This window comes from Petromyzon marinus, chromosome 19, assembly GCF_048934315.1.
Source record: "Petromyzon marinus isolate PM22_M1 ecotype Great Lakes invasive population chromosome 19, UKy_Petmar_22M1.pri1.0, whole genome shotgun sequence".
Taxonomy (NCBI): domain Eukaryota; kingdom Metazoa; phylum Chordata; class Hyperoartia; order Petromyzontiformes; family Petromyzontidae; genus Petromyzon; species Petromyzon marinus.
In genome coordinates, this window is record NC_133685.1 from 9,743,734 (window position 1) to 9,760,619 (window position 16,886).

At 47.1% G+C, this 16,886-nt stretch overlaps 1 protein-coding gene across 1 annotated transcript; it reads right to left on the reverse strand.

The window, feature by feature from the left end:
* Window positions 1–4,413: 4,413 nt before the first annotated feature.
* On the reverse strand, window positions 4,414–16,522 carry DCAKD (dephospho-CoA kinase domain containing). Its single transcript, XM_032957127.2, has 5 exons — window positions 16,386–16,522; window positions 14,114–14,269; window positions 13,186–13,389; window positions 10,893–10,980; window positions 4,414–9,155 (listed from the first exon to the last, which is right to left on the reverse strand). The coding sequence occupies exons 2-5, from the start codon at window positions 14,223–14,225 to the stop codon at window positions 8,840–8,842; spliced, it is 720 nt and encodes a 239-aa protein (XP_032813018.1). The 5' UTR covers window positions 14,226–14,269; window positions 16,386–16,522; the 3' UTR covers window positions 4,414–8,839.
* Window positions 16,523–16,886: the final 364 nt, after the last annotated feature.

Consider the following 16,886-nt stretch of genomic DNA (forward strand, 5'->3'; position numbering starts at 1 on the left):
GTCCCCGTCAAGACGACGTTCATCGCAGCAAATGGAGGCAGCACGGGCTTCCTGGGCCAGGTTGAAGCCCCGATACAGATCGGGCAGCTTTCAGTATCAGGACTCATCCTTGTCTCCGCAACGCTGCCCGTACCCTGCCTGTTGGGGACCGACTTTCTGAGGTGAATTCCTTTGAAAATCGATCTGGCAAATGGGCAGTTGGAAGTCCAGGGAACTCATCTCCATTTTCTAAAGGCGGAGGGGGCCGGCAGGGGGGTACCCTAAGTGCAGGTTCTAGTCAATGAGTCTGTTTCCATTCCCCCGGCAGCCTAGATTGTGATTCCGCTGCGATATCGGTCCTCCCTCGTGACAGCCCAGCCGGACTCACACATCCTGGTGTCTCCAGCGTGAGCCGCCACAGATAGCCACACACTGGTGGGGGCCGAAACTATTATCCAGGGGTACCAGCATCTGTTCATTCAGGTGCTGAACACCTCGAACAGAGCAGCGGCGGTGCAGGGAGGAACGGTTGTCGCCAACGTTAGTCCCTTGTCACTAGGACCCCCCGGGTCCGAGGACAGAGGGGTCGACTCGTGGATGGACCAGTTAGTGAGGCCTGAGCCAGATTTGCCGCCTGGCCAGAAGCACCAGCTGCAATCATTATTGCAGGAATTCTCGGACGTGTTCAGCCGGAGACCGTTCGACCGAGGATGCACACATCTGTTGCAGCACCACATCAACACGGGAGATTCCGCACCCCTGCGCCAAAACACATATAGAATGAGCCCAATGGAAAAAGGACACATTCAACACGCGGTGCAGGAGATGCTGCGGGCCGACATAATTTCCCCATCCTCAAGTCCCTGGGGGGCACCGGTGGTCCTAGTCAAGAAGTCAGATGGGTCACTGAGATTCTGCGTGGGCTTCCGCCGCCTCAATGCTGTCACGCTTGCCGAAGCATATCCCCTACCATGTATCAACGACTCACTTGATGCACTGGCAGGAGCAAAAAATTTCAGTATGCTGGATTTATTGTCCAGTTTCTGGCAGGTCCCACTAGATGCAGACTCCAGGCCTAAAACAGCGTTCTGGACACCACAGGGCCTGTTCGAGTTCAACTGCCTGCCTATGGGCCTCCAGACTGCACCGGCGATGTTCCAACACTTAATGAAGTTGGCCTTAGAAGGCCTCCAATGGGAAACGTGCCTCATGTACCTGGACCTGTCTTCAGGTGATCATTCGATGAACACATTGGCTGATTAATTCAGGTGTTCCAGCGGTTCCGTAATGCGAACTTGAAGCTAAAGCCGTTGAAGTGCCACCTTATGCAGTTGTCAGTACGCCACTTGGGCCACGTCGTCAGTGAGTCTGGAGTGGCTACAGACCCGGAAAAGACGGCCTGCGTGAGGGCCTGGGCTGTCCCCACGACGGTTCCAGAGGTTCGCAGGTTTGTGGGCTTCGTGTCCTACTACCGCCGGTTCGTACCCAACTTTGCAACCATTGTGAAGCCCTTGCATGTGTTGACAGCGAAGAACCAGAGGTTTTATTGGGGCCCTCTGGAGGACGAGGCATTCCAGCAGCTGCGCTCGCATCTGCCAGATGCACCACCATTGGCCTTTCCGGATTTTGGCCTCCCCTTTATCCTGGACACGGACGCCAGCGATGTGGGCATATGCAGCATCTTGTCACAAATCCAGCAGGGTCGGGAGGTGGTTATCACCTACGGTAGTCGCGTGCTTTCATCAGCGAAGCAGCGCTACTGCGTCACATGTAGGGAACTCTTGGCGGTCGTCCACTTCGTGCAGCAATTTCAACCCTACCTGTATGGTCGCAAATTTACGGTCCGCACTGACCACGCGGCCGTGCAGTATTCGCTCCGCATCGACCAGCCTTCGGGCCAGCTGGCCAGGTGAATAGAGCACCTGCAAGAGTACAGGTACCAAGTGGTGCATCGCAAGGGTACCAAACAAGCCAATGCGGACGCATTGTCCTGGCTGGCGCCCCAGGGCCCTTGTGCATGCACCACAGGCGTGGCACGCTGAAAGGAGGTGAGGCCAGAGGGAACGGTCATCGCTCCCGTACACATGGCAGAGGGCACACAGGGTGAGGTCCGGCTGACCGACCATGACCCGGGGCTGACCTTGGACGATTGGAGACATCTCCAGCTGGAGGAGGCCCCCATGCGAGAGCTATGTGCCTCAGCGGAGGCAGGGGGGGAGGAGTACATCATATGGGAGGACCTCCTCATGCGATGGGACCCGGCAGGATGCCAGCGATGCCTGGTGGTTCCAGAGTCGCTGCGTCGACAATTGGTGATGGACGTGCACTGCCGCCAGCTGCTACACCTGGCAGGGCGGAAGACATTGGCCACATTACAGGGTCGGTACTTCTGGCCAGGCATGACCACTGACGTGCACCGATGGGTCGCTACATGCGTCGAATGCGCGCGAAGGAAGCCACCACCCCGGGTAACGCGGGCGCCCCTGCAGCCCATCACGGTGACCAGGGTCAATGAATTGGTTGCGTCACACCACGAGGAAATAAATACCTGATGGTTGGAGTCGAGTACTGCACAAGGTGGCCGATGGCGTGGGCCCTCCCGGACCAAACAGCACATACTTATGCCGATGCATTCGTGGGGGGCTATGTTCTTGATAAGGGGGCACCGTAGCGGTTGCTCAAGGATCAAGGCAGGAATTTCTCTTCCCAGCAATTGAAGGACGTCTGCTCTATCCTGGGCACTAAAAAGGTCCGAACATCTCCGTATCATCCCCAGACCGATGGGATGGTGGAGCGGCTTAACCTCACCAATAGTGGCCATGCTGTCCCAAGTGGTGGACGAAAACCACTCCGACTGGGACCTCCACATCCCATCGGTCTTAGCGGCGTACAGGGTGGCCCCGCACGCAGCAACGGGGTTCTCGCCATTTATCCTGATGTACGGACGAGATCCCGTTCCGCCTATTGAGGTGCAGCTGACGGACATTCCCGCAAGAGCCGACGCGTGGCCAAAGGCACTAAAGGCCTCCCTCATTTATTTGAGGGAGGCCCGCCAGGCAGCCGAGGTCGCATCGGCCACTAGCCAAGGGAGCAATGCACGGATACGGGAGAGGACAGTGACAGCCAGGCCCTTTAAAGTCGGGGACCAGGCATGGCTACACTGTCCTCAGGTGCCGGCCGGCCTCTCACCGAAACTGCACCGACCCTGGAAAGGGCCGGTCAAGGTCGTTAAAGCACTCCGACCGCAGTGCGTCCAGGTCCAACTGGGCAAGCGACGATGGTTTGTGCACCCCCACCCGCCTTAAGCCATACATCTCTTCACCAGCATCTCCACCATCATCACCGCCATCGTCACCGCCATCATCATCACCCCCACCCAGGCCAAGGTCGCTGACCACCACTCGCCGACCGGCAGGGGGTTCGGTGCCCTGTGTTCCCTTGTCACCTACAGCGCCCCATGTGAGGCCTGACGGAGAGGTCGGCTGGAGAGACAGCAGCACCAGACAAGGCGGCACCGGCGCCACCGAACCGGGGACCGCGACGAGAGACCCTCCGACGGAGGGGGCCGCCGCGGTCATCTGGGCTGTTACGGGGCTCTGGCTGGAGACGAGGGCAGACCGTTCCATTGATGTTGTTGTGTTATATTGAATTGTATGGTTGCAGGGGGGTTAAGGGCGGTCGTCACTGTCAGTGGAGGGAGGCTCATGGGGAGATTTACATGGTCCATGGGGTAGGCAGGACCGAGGACAGGTTTTTTTCTTCCGGGGGGGGGGGGGGGAGGGTGATGTAACGGGTGTCAGGGGAAGGATTCCCACCAAAAGGAGGGGGAGTGGGACAGTGACAGGGGAAGGGGGAGGAGCAAGCGAGGAGATAGAAGAGAGAGAACGGGCAGGAAGAGGAGGATCTTGGCGAGAACGAGATTGAGACGGCTGGGGACAGGTGTGGCCTGGAGAAAGGAATAAGACGAACCCCCTGCAACCTTTTGTCGGCTCTCCTTTACATCTGTATACAGTAGGTCCCTGGGTGGGCTTGGCTTTTAATGAGTAACTGGTGTGGTATGTAAACATCACAAGTGGGGAGACAGGTAGCACAGAGATGAGCTCTAGTTACCCCCCCCCCCCTTAAGTGACACGTGTACAAGGCCGAGTTAACCTCAGGGAGGTTCGAAACAAAGTCAGGCATGGCATGAAATTTAACTCAGGTTGAAGGGATTGTAGCACAAGAGTCCTTAACACTACTACTTCACCGCTCCTCACACAAATAAATAAATACACACCCACACATGGTAGTATGCAAACAAATCCACACACGAGCACCCACACATGTATATATGAATGCAAAACGTATACTGTAAACAGTTTAAGTAGTCAGCAATCACGCAATGCCCATTGCATCAAAAATGGTCTATTGCACTCAACATTCATTAAAATGCAATTCAATCGCAAGACACGCATCTGTTTATTTAATATAAGCGAGGAAGTCTCGCATAATCAGATTTATATGAATCATTCATTAAAAACAGGGAGCGTACATCACATTGATCAAGTGTCAACGTAAATGAAAAACTGTCTTACTCCAATTAGGCTAAAACTGTCAATAAATGTATCCATAAAAAACAAAACAGCTTTTAAAAACGCTGCACTGAACTTTAACTGTCTGGGTCCCCCCCCCAATAGTATCAATGTCCTCTAAAACAATTGTTTCATTTATTTCTGAGCCTGCCCACAAAAATATCACCCAAGAATGTAAATCATTCTCGAATATCCCAGAACATAGTGTTCAGTTTTACTGCATTCGTGAATGAAAATGTGAATACACTCGTAAGCAAAGCATATACAGAGCATACACAAAGCGTGGCAGCTGTATAGCCTGTTTGCCATATCACATGCCATCAAATCCCTTTGTTCAGTGTTGACAATTCGATTCCTGCTACATTTTTCAGGAACCTATTCTGATAATTAAGTGATCATCAAAGCATTCCGATGTCTATAAAGTAAACTGTGAGTCAATGTCATTAAAATTAGCACATTATACGGTCCTACAATTATATTTTCCTGACATTTTGTAACATCTACTTTTCTAGAATGATGTTACGTCTACTCAAATAAGCAATAGGTCAGCACTTATATCTGAGTGCATGTAAAACCAATCCCCTGCCCCATTTCTATCGTAGGGGTCAGCCTCTGCATAAGACAACCACTGATTACTCTTTGGTTCTTTGGGTAAAGCCACGTAGAAAAAAAATTAATTAAATAATAGAATACGACGTTTCGATTGCAACACAAGCAGTCGTCATCAGGTAGAACGAAATTTGAGAGACAAAACAACAGACGCGGAGACACAGCAGAGAGAGACAACACAGAGACACACAGAGAGAGGCACAACATAGACACACAGAGACCCAATGCCTCTGTGTCGTGACCTTAAATAGAGAGAGAGAGGGGGGGGGAGGCAGAGAGAGAGAGGTGGGTCTGCTGGAGCAGAGAAATTAGCATGTCAATGAGAGAGCTGTGTGGAAATCCACCCCGCGGCAGCAGGGGGAGAGAAAGACCCAACACGTCTGGTAAAAACATTTTTAGAGAGAGTTGTGTGTAAATCCACCCCGAAGCGGCCGGGAGAGAGAAAGAGCGAATGGACCTATGAGAGCCTGGTAAATTTTCGAGAGAGAAATAGGCAGTTTGAGAAAACTTAGCAAATTTTTGGCAATGTAATGCAATGCAACTCAGAGTCGGCTAACACACAGTTAACGCATAGCCTGGTTGATTACGTTCTCCAAAGATTGCTAAAGTCGCGCTGTGTGGTGTATTTCCACACAGCTCTCTCTAAAAAAAAAATGTACCAGACTTGCTGGGTCTTTCTCTCCCCCTGCCGCTGCGGGGTGGATTTCCACACAGCTCTCTCATTGACATGCTAATTTCTCAGCTCCAGCAAACCCACCTCTCTCTCTGCCCCCCCCACCTCTCTATTTAAGGCCATGACACAGAGGCATCGGGTCTCTGTGTGTCTATATTGTGTTGCTCTCTGCTTTTGTGTCTGTGTCTCCATGTCTGTGTTTTGTCTCTCAAATTTAGTTCTACCTGATGATGACTGCTTCTGTTGCAATTGAAACGTCGTATTATATTATTTATTTTATTTTATTTCTACGTGACTTTACCTGAAGAACCAAAGAGCTATTCCCGCAGTCACGAAAGCTTCAAATAAAGTTTAAACCACTCTTTACTTCCCACAATGTGATGCATATTATTAGCAACCCCAGGATAGGCTAATTTAACATGCCACAACTCGAATTACGATTATAACACTCGAACCGCAAAACCTACCCGCCTACCCAGCAGGATAAAGTGATAACTACGAGGGGTGTAAAGATGTATAGATTAATCAATTGCTGTTCATGCTTAAGGCTCAAGATACATGTATCGAATTGTGTCGACAAGAACTGGCATCTCTCCATGAATCCAAAGTGTGCAAAATAAATGCTGAGCAAAACCAAAAAATGTAAGCTAATAATTTAGTAACAATAGAAACGAGACGGCCAAAATTAAACCGAAAACAATTGATTATTGAGTGGAATTGCTACCTTAATTGATGACATTACAATATGAATCGTTACACCACGAATAATTACTTGCAATGTCTTAACACTCAACAGTGCTCTTTGATGCTCTATAATGAGTGGTTCACCACTGGATTAGGCTTAAACGAAACGCCAAACTGGTTGATCAAATGTGGGAAAGTGGATGGTCTCACCTCGTCACCAAATACTGAAATGTAATTTAAATAAAAAAACATTATATTAGCTCGTTAAAATAACATTCATAATTTAGCTCCGAGGACTATTCATATCATTTTGATTGAAATGTGACAAATGCCTTTTTTTACAGCGTATGTAACGAGGGACTAGTGTGGATACAATGACGATTGAAGTGTCTTCAGAAGATAGGGCCATTATCTGGGACGAGTTCATTCCACTGCAAGGCATTGTGTTGCCAGTGATCAGGGTGCTTAACCGACAGCCAGAAGGTTGTGTGCTTAAATGCAAGACGTACAATACATTTGAACGAAAAATATCATACGAGGTTGATTTAAAAGTCTGTGTCCTGACAGAGAAATTGATGATTGACCAAATGACCACAATAAAACCGTTATTTTTACTCAAAACAAAAAAAAGTATTTGGATCGTTGTGGGGAAGAAAATTAAGAAATAAGCAGGAAATACGCCTCCTTCCCATATCTCTTCATCCAGATTTAAAAAAAAACAAGTATTATAAGTTACATGTGCTCAAAGTATGATTTACACATTCCATTAGCCACATGGGCTTCTGGGAGTACGTAATTTCAGCAGCATTGATTCAATACAGCAAAATCTGGGCCCATTTTGAGTGTCTCATCAGCAGCCAAGCTTATGATTATTTAACGTTACATATTTAACAATTTAATTAAGAGGGTCCGTGCCTATACATATCTGGCAATTAATCAGTATTAGTTCAAGCAAGTCTAACTTGGTGACATGACAATGAATGCTGAAACCGGTCCAGTTTTCTTGTGTTAAACCAATTGTCTTGAAATTATGCACTTGCAGAAGGCCGTGTGGCTGTTGGGATAAGTTCACTTTTTTACCTGGAGTAATAGACACGAGAAAGGAGGCTTATTGTCTACGTAATTATCTTATTTTTGCACCATTGAAGTTCAATGCACTTTGGTCAACTGACGTTCCAAGACTTTACTCCACAGCCAGAATAATTGTCTCACTTGTCAAGAAAATAGTTCATAACACACATCCCTTGTCACTCAAACAATGCTCTTCCACGCAATTTCTTTTGCTCAGACAACATACGGAAGTCACTAGCAGGCAAAACTGGTCCGAGTTTTAGCCAGATTTCCCTGTATTTTATCTGGTTTTAGTTGGGCGTGCTGACACGTGACCACATTAGTGTGCTTTGCAGATGAAGGTTGGATGATCAGTATTTGTAAAACTCTCAAATTTGCTTTGTGGAAATAGTATGGCAGTACAAAAGGCAGGGTCTGGAAACCATCAGAACTTCGAGCGCTATCCTTTGAGTTGCAGATTTTTGCCAGAAAGGTGTCCACGTGTTTAACAAAAACATTTTTTTGACTTCACTATCCTCTGTATGGGTGGGATTTCTTCAGGTGCCTTGGTTTTATCCCACATGCAAAACGCGAGATCAAAAGGAATTGGCAAAGCATCCCGAAGCAAGGTCTCCTGAAAAAGTCTTAGGATGTAGGCTTTGTTTAAAAAAATGAGTAACAATCTTTTGGCTTTTCCAAAAAAAAATTCAATTTTCCAATACTTGAAATTTTTATTATTTTCGTCACCCATGAAAATTATGCCATTCATTTACTCCGATACAATGTTCATTCTTTAATGTACACTTTAACTGAACAGTCAATTTTAGTTAATAATAATCATAAAAAACAATCATGAATCTCAAGACTTTATTTAAGGAGGATCCTACAATGTGATGTTTGGCCAATGCCATAACCGTTTAGCATGTTGGAAGAAATCATAAAACCCAAGAAAACCACAAGTAGGACTCAAATCTCTATACAGATGGCTTTTATCCATTGCTGTACTGCCATCAACTGGCCACCTCACAGCCCAATCCAAACCCCTGGCTCAACCTGATTTGGCGAGATCGGTCACGTTCAGGGTGATCATGTCGGAATGACCAAATCAAAAAAATTTGCTTGCAGACAAATCACCACCGTTCATTCCGTGCCACTTTTCATTTCCTCTACACAACGGCGCAGACCTTTCAATTTCAATCGCCCTCATACTTCGTACAAAGCAGAGCGAGCGAGCGAGCGAGCGAGCGACCGCCCTCCCTCCCTCCCCTGCATTTCAACCCAGCCCCAAAGGGCCACTGCCGGCTCCGACGCACAATTTGCTAAGCAGCCACACTGTGACGCCGCCCGCCGCGCTCAGGGCAAGCACGGCGAGCAGGCGGGCGGGCAGGTGGTGGAGCGAGGCGTCGAGCAGAGCGTGCAGCCGCACCACCTGCCGCCGCGTCGCCTCTCGCTCGCCGCAGTTGTCGATCACGTGGTCGGCGAGCAGGCGCTTCTGGTCCAGCGGAATCTGAGCTCGCATGCGCAGCTCGGCCTCGTGCCGCGGCAGCGAGTTCCTCTGCATCAGGCGAGAGAGCTGGCTCTCGGGGTCACTGCGCCCGGGGCACGACGGGCGGAGAGAGAGAGAGACAACGGTGCACATGGAACTGCTGCTACTTCATTCAAAGTGCTTCGTTCATTCAGGGAAGCCTCAATGAGTGAAAGTGTCTTGCTGCTTAAACGAACACTGGGTGGGTGGGAAATCATGTGTGGGCGTTTCTGAGTCAGTGATAGAATTTCCGGAGTTTTATGTTGGCGACCAGTCTCACCGTAACACAAATATTGTTAATTTCACGAAAAAGCGGCTTCTGAATATGAAACGGTACTCGTTCAAAATGGCATTGCTGTATCAATGGTGGAAAGTCCTCATTCCCATGGCAGTAACTAGTTTGTTTATAGGTGGACCATTTTTGAATTTCCACAAATTGAGTAGCTCTCTGTAAATCCCAGCAGAATGATAAGCTGAGTTGAAAGCCGATTGGGATTTAAACTTGCAACTTTTCTGATTGAAAAATGGGTATTAATAACTGTAGCATCACCCAAACTAAATTATTTTAATTAATGCTGCCCCAAATTGCATTGTGGAGACACTTTTTTTATTTACTTTGAACATCATTAATCATAAACAACATTGTCTCCACCCTCAAGGAAATGCTAGGTGGTGCTCACTTCTGTTGCTAGCCATGAGCCAGCATGTGACATTTCACATTCCCATGGCATGGTTGAGTCTCTTCCCCACTGACACCAGTGGGGAAGATAGGCAGAGGTGACTCCCAGTTGGGAGTTGAACCAGTAAACTTCCAAATGTGAGTCCAATGCTCTGACCGCAGCGCCACCTAGCCAGTTCGTTTCTGCTAAAGACGTGTCGTACTGCTGACTGATACAAAGTCTTGTCCACGGGCACAGAACAGCAAGCTATATTGGTCACCTTGGAGTCTGAAATTCAGCAGCATGGATCTATAGCACCACACACTGGTGGTTGCATTAAAGTGGTCAAGCGAGCAATGGAGCCTGCTTACTGGCAACATATAAATAATATGTATGTATAACTTCCTTCGCACCGTATGTAGCCAACCGTGTCAAAAAGTCTACATTTGCATGGTGGGTCCAAGCCTATCCTTAGGATGGTCCCATTGATGACTATCACTATGCGCCCAATAGCAGCTGTTAAAAAAGCCTTGCATTTGTGACCGATATACTATCCACTAGATTGTAGTTCATTTTGGCAGAGCTTACTTGTGAATATCTGCAAAAAAATATTAGAAGAAAAATTATTTACAACAAATGTAATAATACTCCTCTATTGAAGAAATCCTCCGTTTAAAGATGTTAATGGCTTGTTTGCAATGGAGAAATCGCAGTGACACACACTTGCAACTCGTTTCTTTAGAACTGCTTTTTGTGTTTAGTTTGTTGACCTCCTCCCGCACCTCCAATTAGCACGGTTAGCTACGTACGATGCAAAAGAAGTTCAATATACATACACTGTATAGGCATTGTATATGGAGGACATTTGCTTGTTTCGACATATACAGCTGCATAAAGACTTGTAGAAAGTGCTAAGATGATATCACGTGCATCAGGCACCCACCTGTTTCACCCACTGCATCATGTATGCCTTAACGATTGCATATCCATGCAAAGTATTTGTTTGAATATTTGTCTAATTATTGATCATAAGGTATTGACAGAAAACAGACAGCTGGGAGAAAATTCACGTGTAGGAGGGACTATCATAAACAATTACTATAAGTCAATTACAGAGGGCACTGATGTTGTGTTATACTCACCAGTAGACCACAATGGAGTGCTTGATGAATCTGCTCATCGTCTTATTCTCGAAAAGCAGAGGGACATCAAGGATCACATAGTGGTATCCTGAAAGGGTGGACACACAGCGTGTAGAAGGGATGCTAGTCACACAGCTCCACACGTACACCCCAAGACTGTTAGCCGAGGGTAATAAGTAAAGTGAAGTGTAGAGGTGCACCGAAGAGCACCTTTTGTTCTTCAGCCGAAATCTGAATACATTATTCTGTTCATCAGCATTTAAAGCTGAAGATTAACTTAGTTTAAAAACATTTTTGTCAGTGGAGCCAACCCAAGTTGGAAGTAACAACAAAATATAAACGAAACTTTGTATTTTACCAGGTAAGGCCCACTGAGCTATATAGCTCTTTTTCATAAGTGACCTGGCCACAAATAATAGCTCAACGAAGTGGCTTATCATGTGCACATTATCGTAGCCAAATATTCTAAACCCATGTTTCTAAATGTGGGGGGAAAAACCAGAGGACCCGGAGAAAAATCCACGTGACCACGGGGAGCGAGAACATGCAAACTCCAAATATACAGGCGCCAAGGTCGGGATTGAACCCTCCTGCATACCAGGGTTAGTACATTGCTGTAATCAGATTGTCAAAGCCAGCTCTTGGAATTCTTGCATGATTACGATATCTTCATTGTGCAACTGGATTAGTGTTCCTTTGAATCAACCAGGTGATTCCATGTCACTACTAATTTTATAACAAAAACTATAAAAATGTGGTAATGGTCAAGTTCCAGGCCCCAAACCAGCATCATCTGCACATTCAAAGTCCCACACATTCATCTCACTGGTATTCATAGCTGGGTTTTCTACTGTGCTAACCCTACACACAGTGTTTAGGCATAGTCAAGCACAACATTACACTAAGTGGGAGACAACATACAACTCTAGATGAAACATGTCCAAACATAAAACCATTTTGATGTTTCCCCTTCAAGGTGAACAGGCACATTGCTATATTTCAGATTGTTGATGGGCAATGGAAACCATGTTGAAGAGAAGAAAGATAAGTCAAAGTGTAAAGAAAATGGTATTTGAGGTGTCAGTGATATCCGTATTACTGTATGGATGAGAGAGCTGGAACCCATGCAGCTCTAATATAATTTGATGGCATCAGAGCATAGGTGATGGATGCTCGGACTTTTGCCGCAAGAAAGGATAATCAATGCAGAAGTCCAGAACAGAACAGGGCAGGTAATTTGTAGATACAATAAGGAAAAATGGCTGAGCTGGTTGGGACACGTGCAGGATGGGGAAGGGTCGATTCCGGAGTTAGGCATTGGAGTATTCTCCAAGAGGACATCCACTTAGGGGAAGGCTTCGGACAAGTAGGCTGGATCCAGTTACAGCAAATCGTGGAGGTCACATGTCTACTGTGCAGCAATTGCAGGATCTGGTAGGGGACTTGGAAAACATTAGTGATATGTGGTGACATCGATAGCTTTGGCTATGATTACATCAATGCAAAGACAGGAGGAGCTAATGCATATGTATGAAGTTAAAATGCCTACAACCACAGCATAGTGTTATTTCCCAGAATAAATGAACCCAATTTCATTTATTGCAAGTAAATATTTTACGTCAATAAAACTTCTACGTTAATACAACTCCTAAATATTGTATCAAATTATACCTCTAATCCTTTAAATAATAAATATATCAGGAACTGACCACTTTTCAAAAGTAATTGTCCCAAAACTATGTGTATAAACAGATTCCTCCTTTAACATGGTAGATGCGTTCCTGAAAAATACTGCATTAAGAGAAAACACGTTAAGCGTAAACAATTGTCCCAATCATATGTCGTCTTACTATGTGGCAGTATACCAATAAGACCAATGTTGACTTCCTAAAGAATATTACTTCTCACACAGCTTAAAGGTCGTGATCTGAGCGTGGCTTTTTTCACTCCAGCGCTGTCCTCCAGACAGTCTCGTCCCTTCATCTGATGAAGGCCGCTTGTGTTGTGGCCGAAACGTCGTGATTTTTGTTATTTTATTTTTTTACCTACGTGACTTTACCCAATAGAACCAAAGAGTATGGATCCTAGCAGTCGCGAAAGCTTTAAATCTAGAACATTACTCACTTCCTTCGGAATGATGGGCTGACACAACCCCCGACTTTGGTTTGAATTCACCTCCTGCTTGTGAGTCCGGCACTCGGATCACAACGCCGGCCATCTCAGCTAGAGACACTTAATTTAATATTGATAAGTAAATGCAATGGAATGCAACCAAACTTGGTGAAGCTCTCACCACGCACAAAGTGCCACAGGATTTGCTTGAGCATATGCCGTCGGATGTCGGGGTGCGTAATGGAGTTGAGCAGTCGGCGTTTCTGTGGCTCGGCAAAGATGATGGCACCGAGCTTTTCGCGATTGAGACGTCCATCTGAATGCAGCACCTCCGCTCCAAAGAATTCAACAATTTTCTTCAACGCTGGCCGGCCTGGCTCCACAACTACAAACACACATGCATGACATCACCAAGCGAAGAATCAATCAGTTTATTAACAAACAAATTAAGGGCCAGTTTTGGCAGTGGTTTAAAAGCACAAGCTAAACTAAAAAGACTGCAACGACTTTCGGTAACACCGTCTTATTAGAAAAACATAAACACATGGGGCTGCTGATTCGAAAAAAGTTATTGTCTAAAATATGTTTAATTTATTTTGGGATGTTCTAGTTGTTATCTGACCAAGCAAGGCTGTGACCAAATGCACCACGCAACCATAGGTTGTCATTTAAAACTCAAGGTTCAATAGGCCTAGCATCGGTCCTGGGAGGCAGAGGACTAGTTCATATAACACTTGCAACTGATTTTAGCTATTGCCTGGTATCAAACTCGGGTGGTCAGGTTCAGAGTGAAGCACAATAATCACCATTGCTGCCCATTTGAATATAAATTAGGTATTTCTATTGTTCAAAGCTGCCACAACGGATATGTATGTATGTTGAACATCTTTTTTTAGCGTAGCCAACCGTGCTAATCGGAGATGCACGGGAAGGACAACAAACTGTGCACAAAAAGCAGTTCGAGAGACAATTCGTTTTCAATCTGAATTTAAAGGTGCATATGGGCGCCACCTAGTGCTCATTTTGCCGAGGTACTTTGGGAATGTTTGATCGGTACTCCTGGACACATTTTACATGCTAATAGATGAACAGATTCTGCTGAAATTCACCAAGACGAGCAATTTCATCGGCGTCGATGACGGGGCATCCCAGCTCTCGGAAGATTGAGGCGACGGTGCTCTTCCCAGACGCAATGCCTCCCGTGAGACCGACCAGGAACATCGCAGCACCACAGCAGAGAAACAGGGCAGCACCAGCACGCAACTCTGCACAGACAAAGATCCCCCGTGTATTATTAACAGACTGTTGGGGCGAGAGCTGTTAGCGAGCACCTATGGAGGCTGCCACGGCGGCAGACGAGGGAGTGGGTGGCCAGCTCCATGCCCGACCGGCTTTTTCTCCCCATTGTCCATGTTTACACACCGTACCAGGTACTCATTTGAGGCTAGGGGGGGGGGGGGGGGGGGGGGCTCAGGTCCAGTTCAGATAATCGTCACTGGTGTCGTTTACATTAATGGTAAATGGAACATCTCGGCGCCACGTCAGAGAACCCGGGGTAGCACCAGCATTCAATACCGACACGCACATCCATACACAACGCAACACAGAGTGCATTGACTTTGTTTCTCTGTGGCTGAATATGCATGCTCTGCCTGGGGACGCTCAATCCAGAGAAAGCATGTCGACACCGCCCTAAATGACACGTGTAGAATCATATCATGGTGCCTGAGAGCCACCCGCCACCCGTGTGTTCCCTGCCTATATGCACTGGCATAGCGCCCCCTAACATCAGGAGGAGGTGAGCATGTGACCACGACCGGCAAGTCATAGAGTGGGACGTCCGTCATCCGCTACGTGGCCATCAGCCAGCACCACCGTCGTCTGCCATTGAGAAACAGCTTCTTGTGCTCACACCGTACGACTGACCAAAAAAAAAATCACCGGAATCTGCAAGAACTTCCCTCTGCCAAAAAGATACGGGAAAAAAAATCAGGTGACAAAAACTGCTGAATGGAGCCAGCGAGGAAACATCCCCAGTGAGGAGCTGGCACCTGGCTCCAATTCCAAATGGATCACATGGCAGAGCCTAAACAGACTGAGGAGTGGGTTTTGGCAGACGCAACTCTCCCATGAAATCATGGGGCTTCTGCACAAACCGAAGACTGTGCTTGTCAGGAGAAGCAAACCATTAGATCATCTCCTGAGATGCCCTGCAGCACGACAATGCACTCCTCAATGTTTGGCAAAAACTAACACCAGAAGCGGTGGCATGTACAGAATATTGGGGGGGGGGGGGGGGGGAAGGCCATGTAGGTTGGATAGGAGACACGAAGAAGATGAAGAAGTGCATTGACACATGCGGGCCCATGGCAACCGCGTTTTGTGTTTACATTCTGGTGAATGGAACGTCTCGACACCACGGCAGGGAACCCGGGCAGCACCAAAGCACGAAAACTCTACACACACACATCCGTACACAACGCAGCAGTAGTGCATTGAGAGATGCTGTCATGGCAACCGACTCGAGATTTTTTTTTACATTTAGGGGCCGTCCATAAATGACGTCACGCACCTAGGGGGGGGGAGGGGGGGTCAGACATTTGTGACGATGTGTGACGAAGGGTGGGGGGGTGTTGGTTGAGAAATGTGACGTCACATCAAAATGCGCAGCTTTAAAAAAAATATAAGCAACACGTTCTACTTAATTAAATCGACTTCTTTTAATAAATGTTTTCTCATACAACATCAGATTTGAAGCATGTTTTATGTATTTTTTTTGGGGGGGGGGGCAGAGCTTTGTGACGTCATATTTGCGGGGGGGGGTCTGACTTTTTGTGACGTCGTGTGACGAAGGGTGGGGGGGGGGGGTCAAAAATCGTCAAAAATAGCGTGACGTCATGTATGGACGGTCCCTAAGGTGAAGGCGCAGAGTTCACTTTAGGAGACTTTTACTCCACACCACAATCTGCCAATGGGCCTGAGGCGTTACCCAATTACGATGCAGTGGAAAGTGGGGAGGTGATAAAAACTAAAACTTACGCGCATTCTTTAAACTGCCGCGCCCCACGAAAATCGAACCGAACCGTGGAAGCTCTCACAGCATAACAGCGTAGCCACGGAATCAAAATCAGAATATTTACTCATACTGGAGGAATCCGATGAGCTATAAAGCTCTTCACCCCCCCACCATCTCCCCACAGACAAGACGGGGATAACCAGCACGGACGCTGCTGTTCCGTGTTCGCTTTGCATCGGCCGCGCGGGTTTATTTCGCAATGCGCAAGCGCTCAATAATTCAGAGGGATCACCGAATGCAAAAGAACTCGTGTTTATGTTGAAATGAACGTAACAAGCACATCAATAATAAGCTCGTGAACTGACCGTAGGCGGAGAGAGGCGATCACCGACCGGGTTGGTGTTTGTGAGGCGCCCTGTGATGACGCCTGGTACACAACCGACGCCCCTAACAGGAGCCGAGCCACATTGCTAAGGGATACGCAGACATATTGGTAAGGGATACGCAGACATATTGGTAAAGGATATACAGACATTGGTAAGCGATACGCAGACATATTGGTAAGGGTCACGCAGACATATTGGTAAGGGATATACAAACATTGGTAAGGGACAAGCAGACATATTGGTAAGGGTCACGCAGACATATTGGTAAGGGATATACAAACATTGGTAAGGGACAAGCAGACATATTGGTAAGGGATAAGCAGACATTTTGGTAAGGGGTACGCAGACATTGCATTCCATTGCAGTCCCTATGATCACTGTTACGTTGCAATTATGGCTTTATTTTTTGTTGATTTCGAAAACGCTTTTTGGTTTGGACATGTTTGTTATATTGTAGTACGGAGTTAGACTGATGGCCTT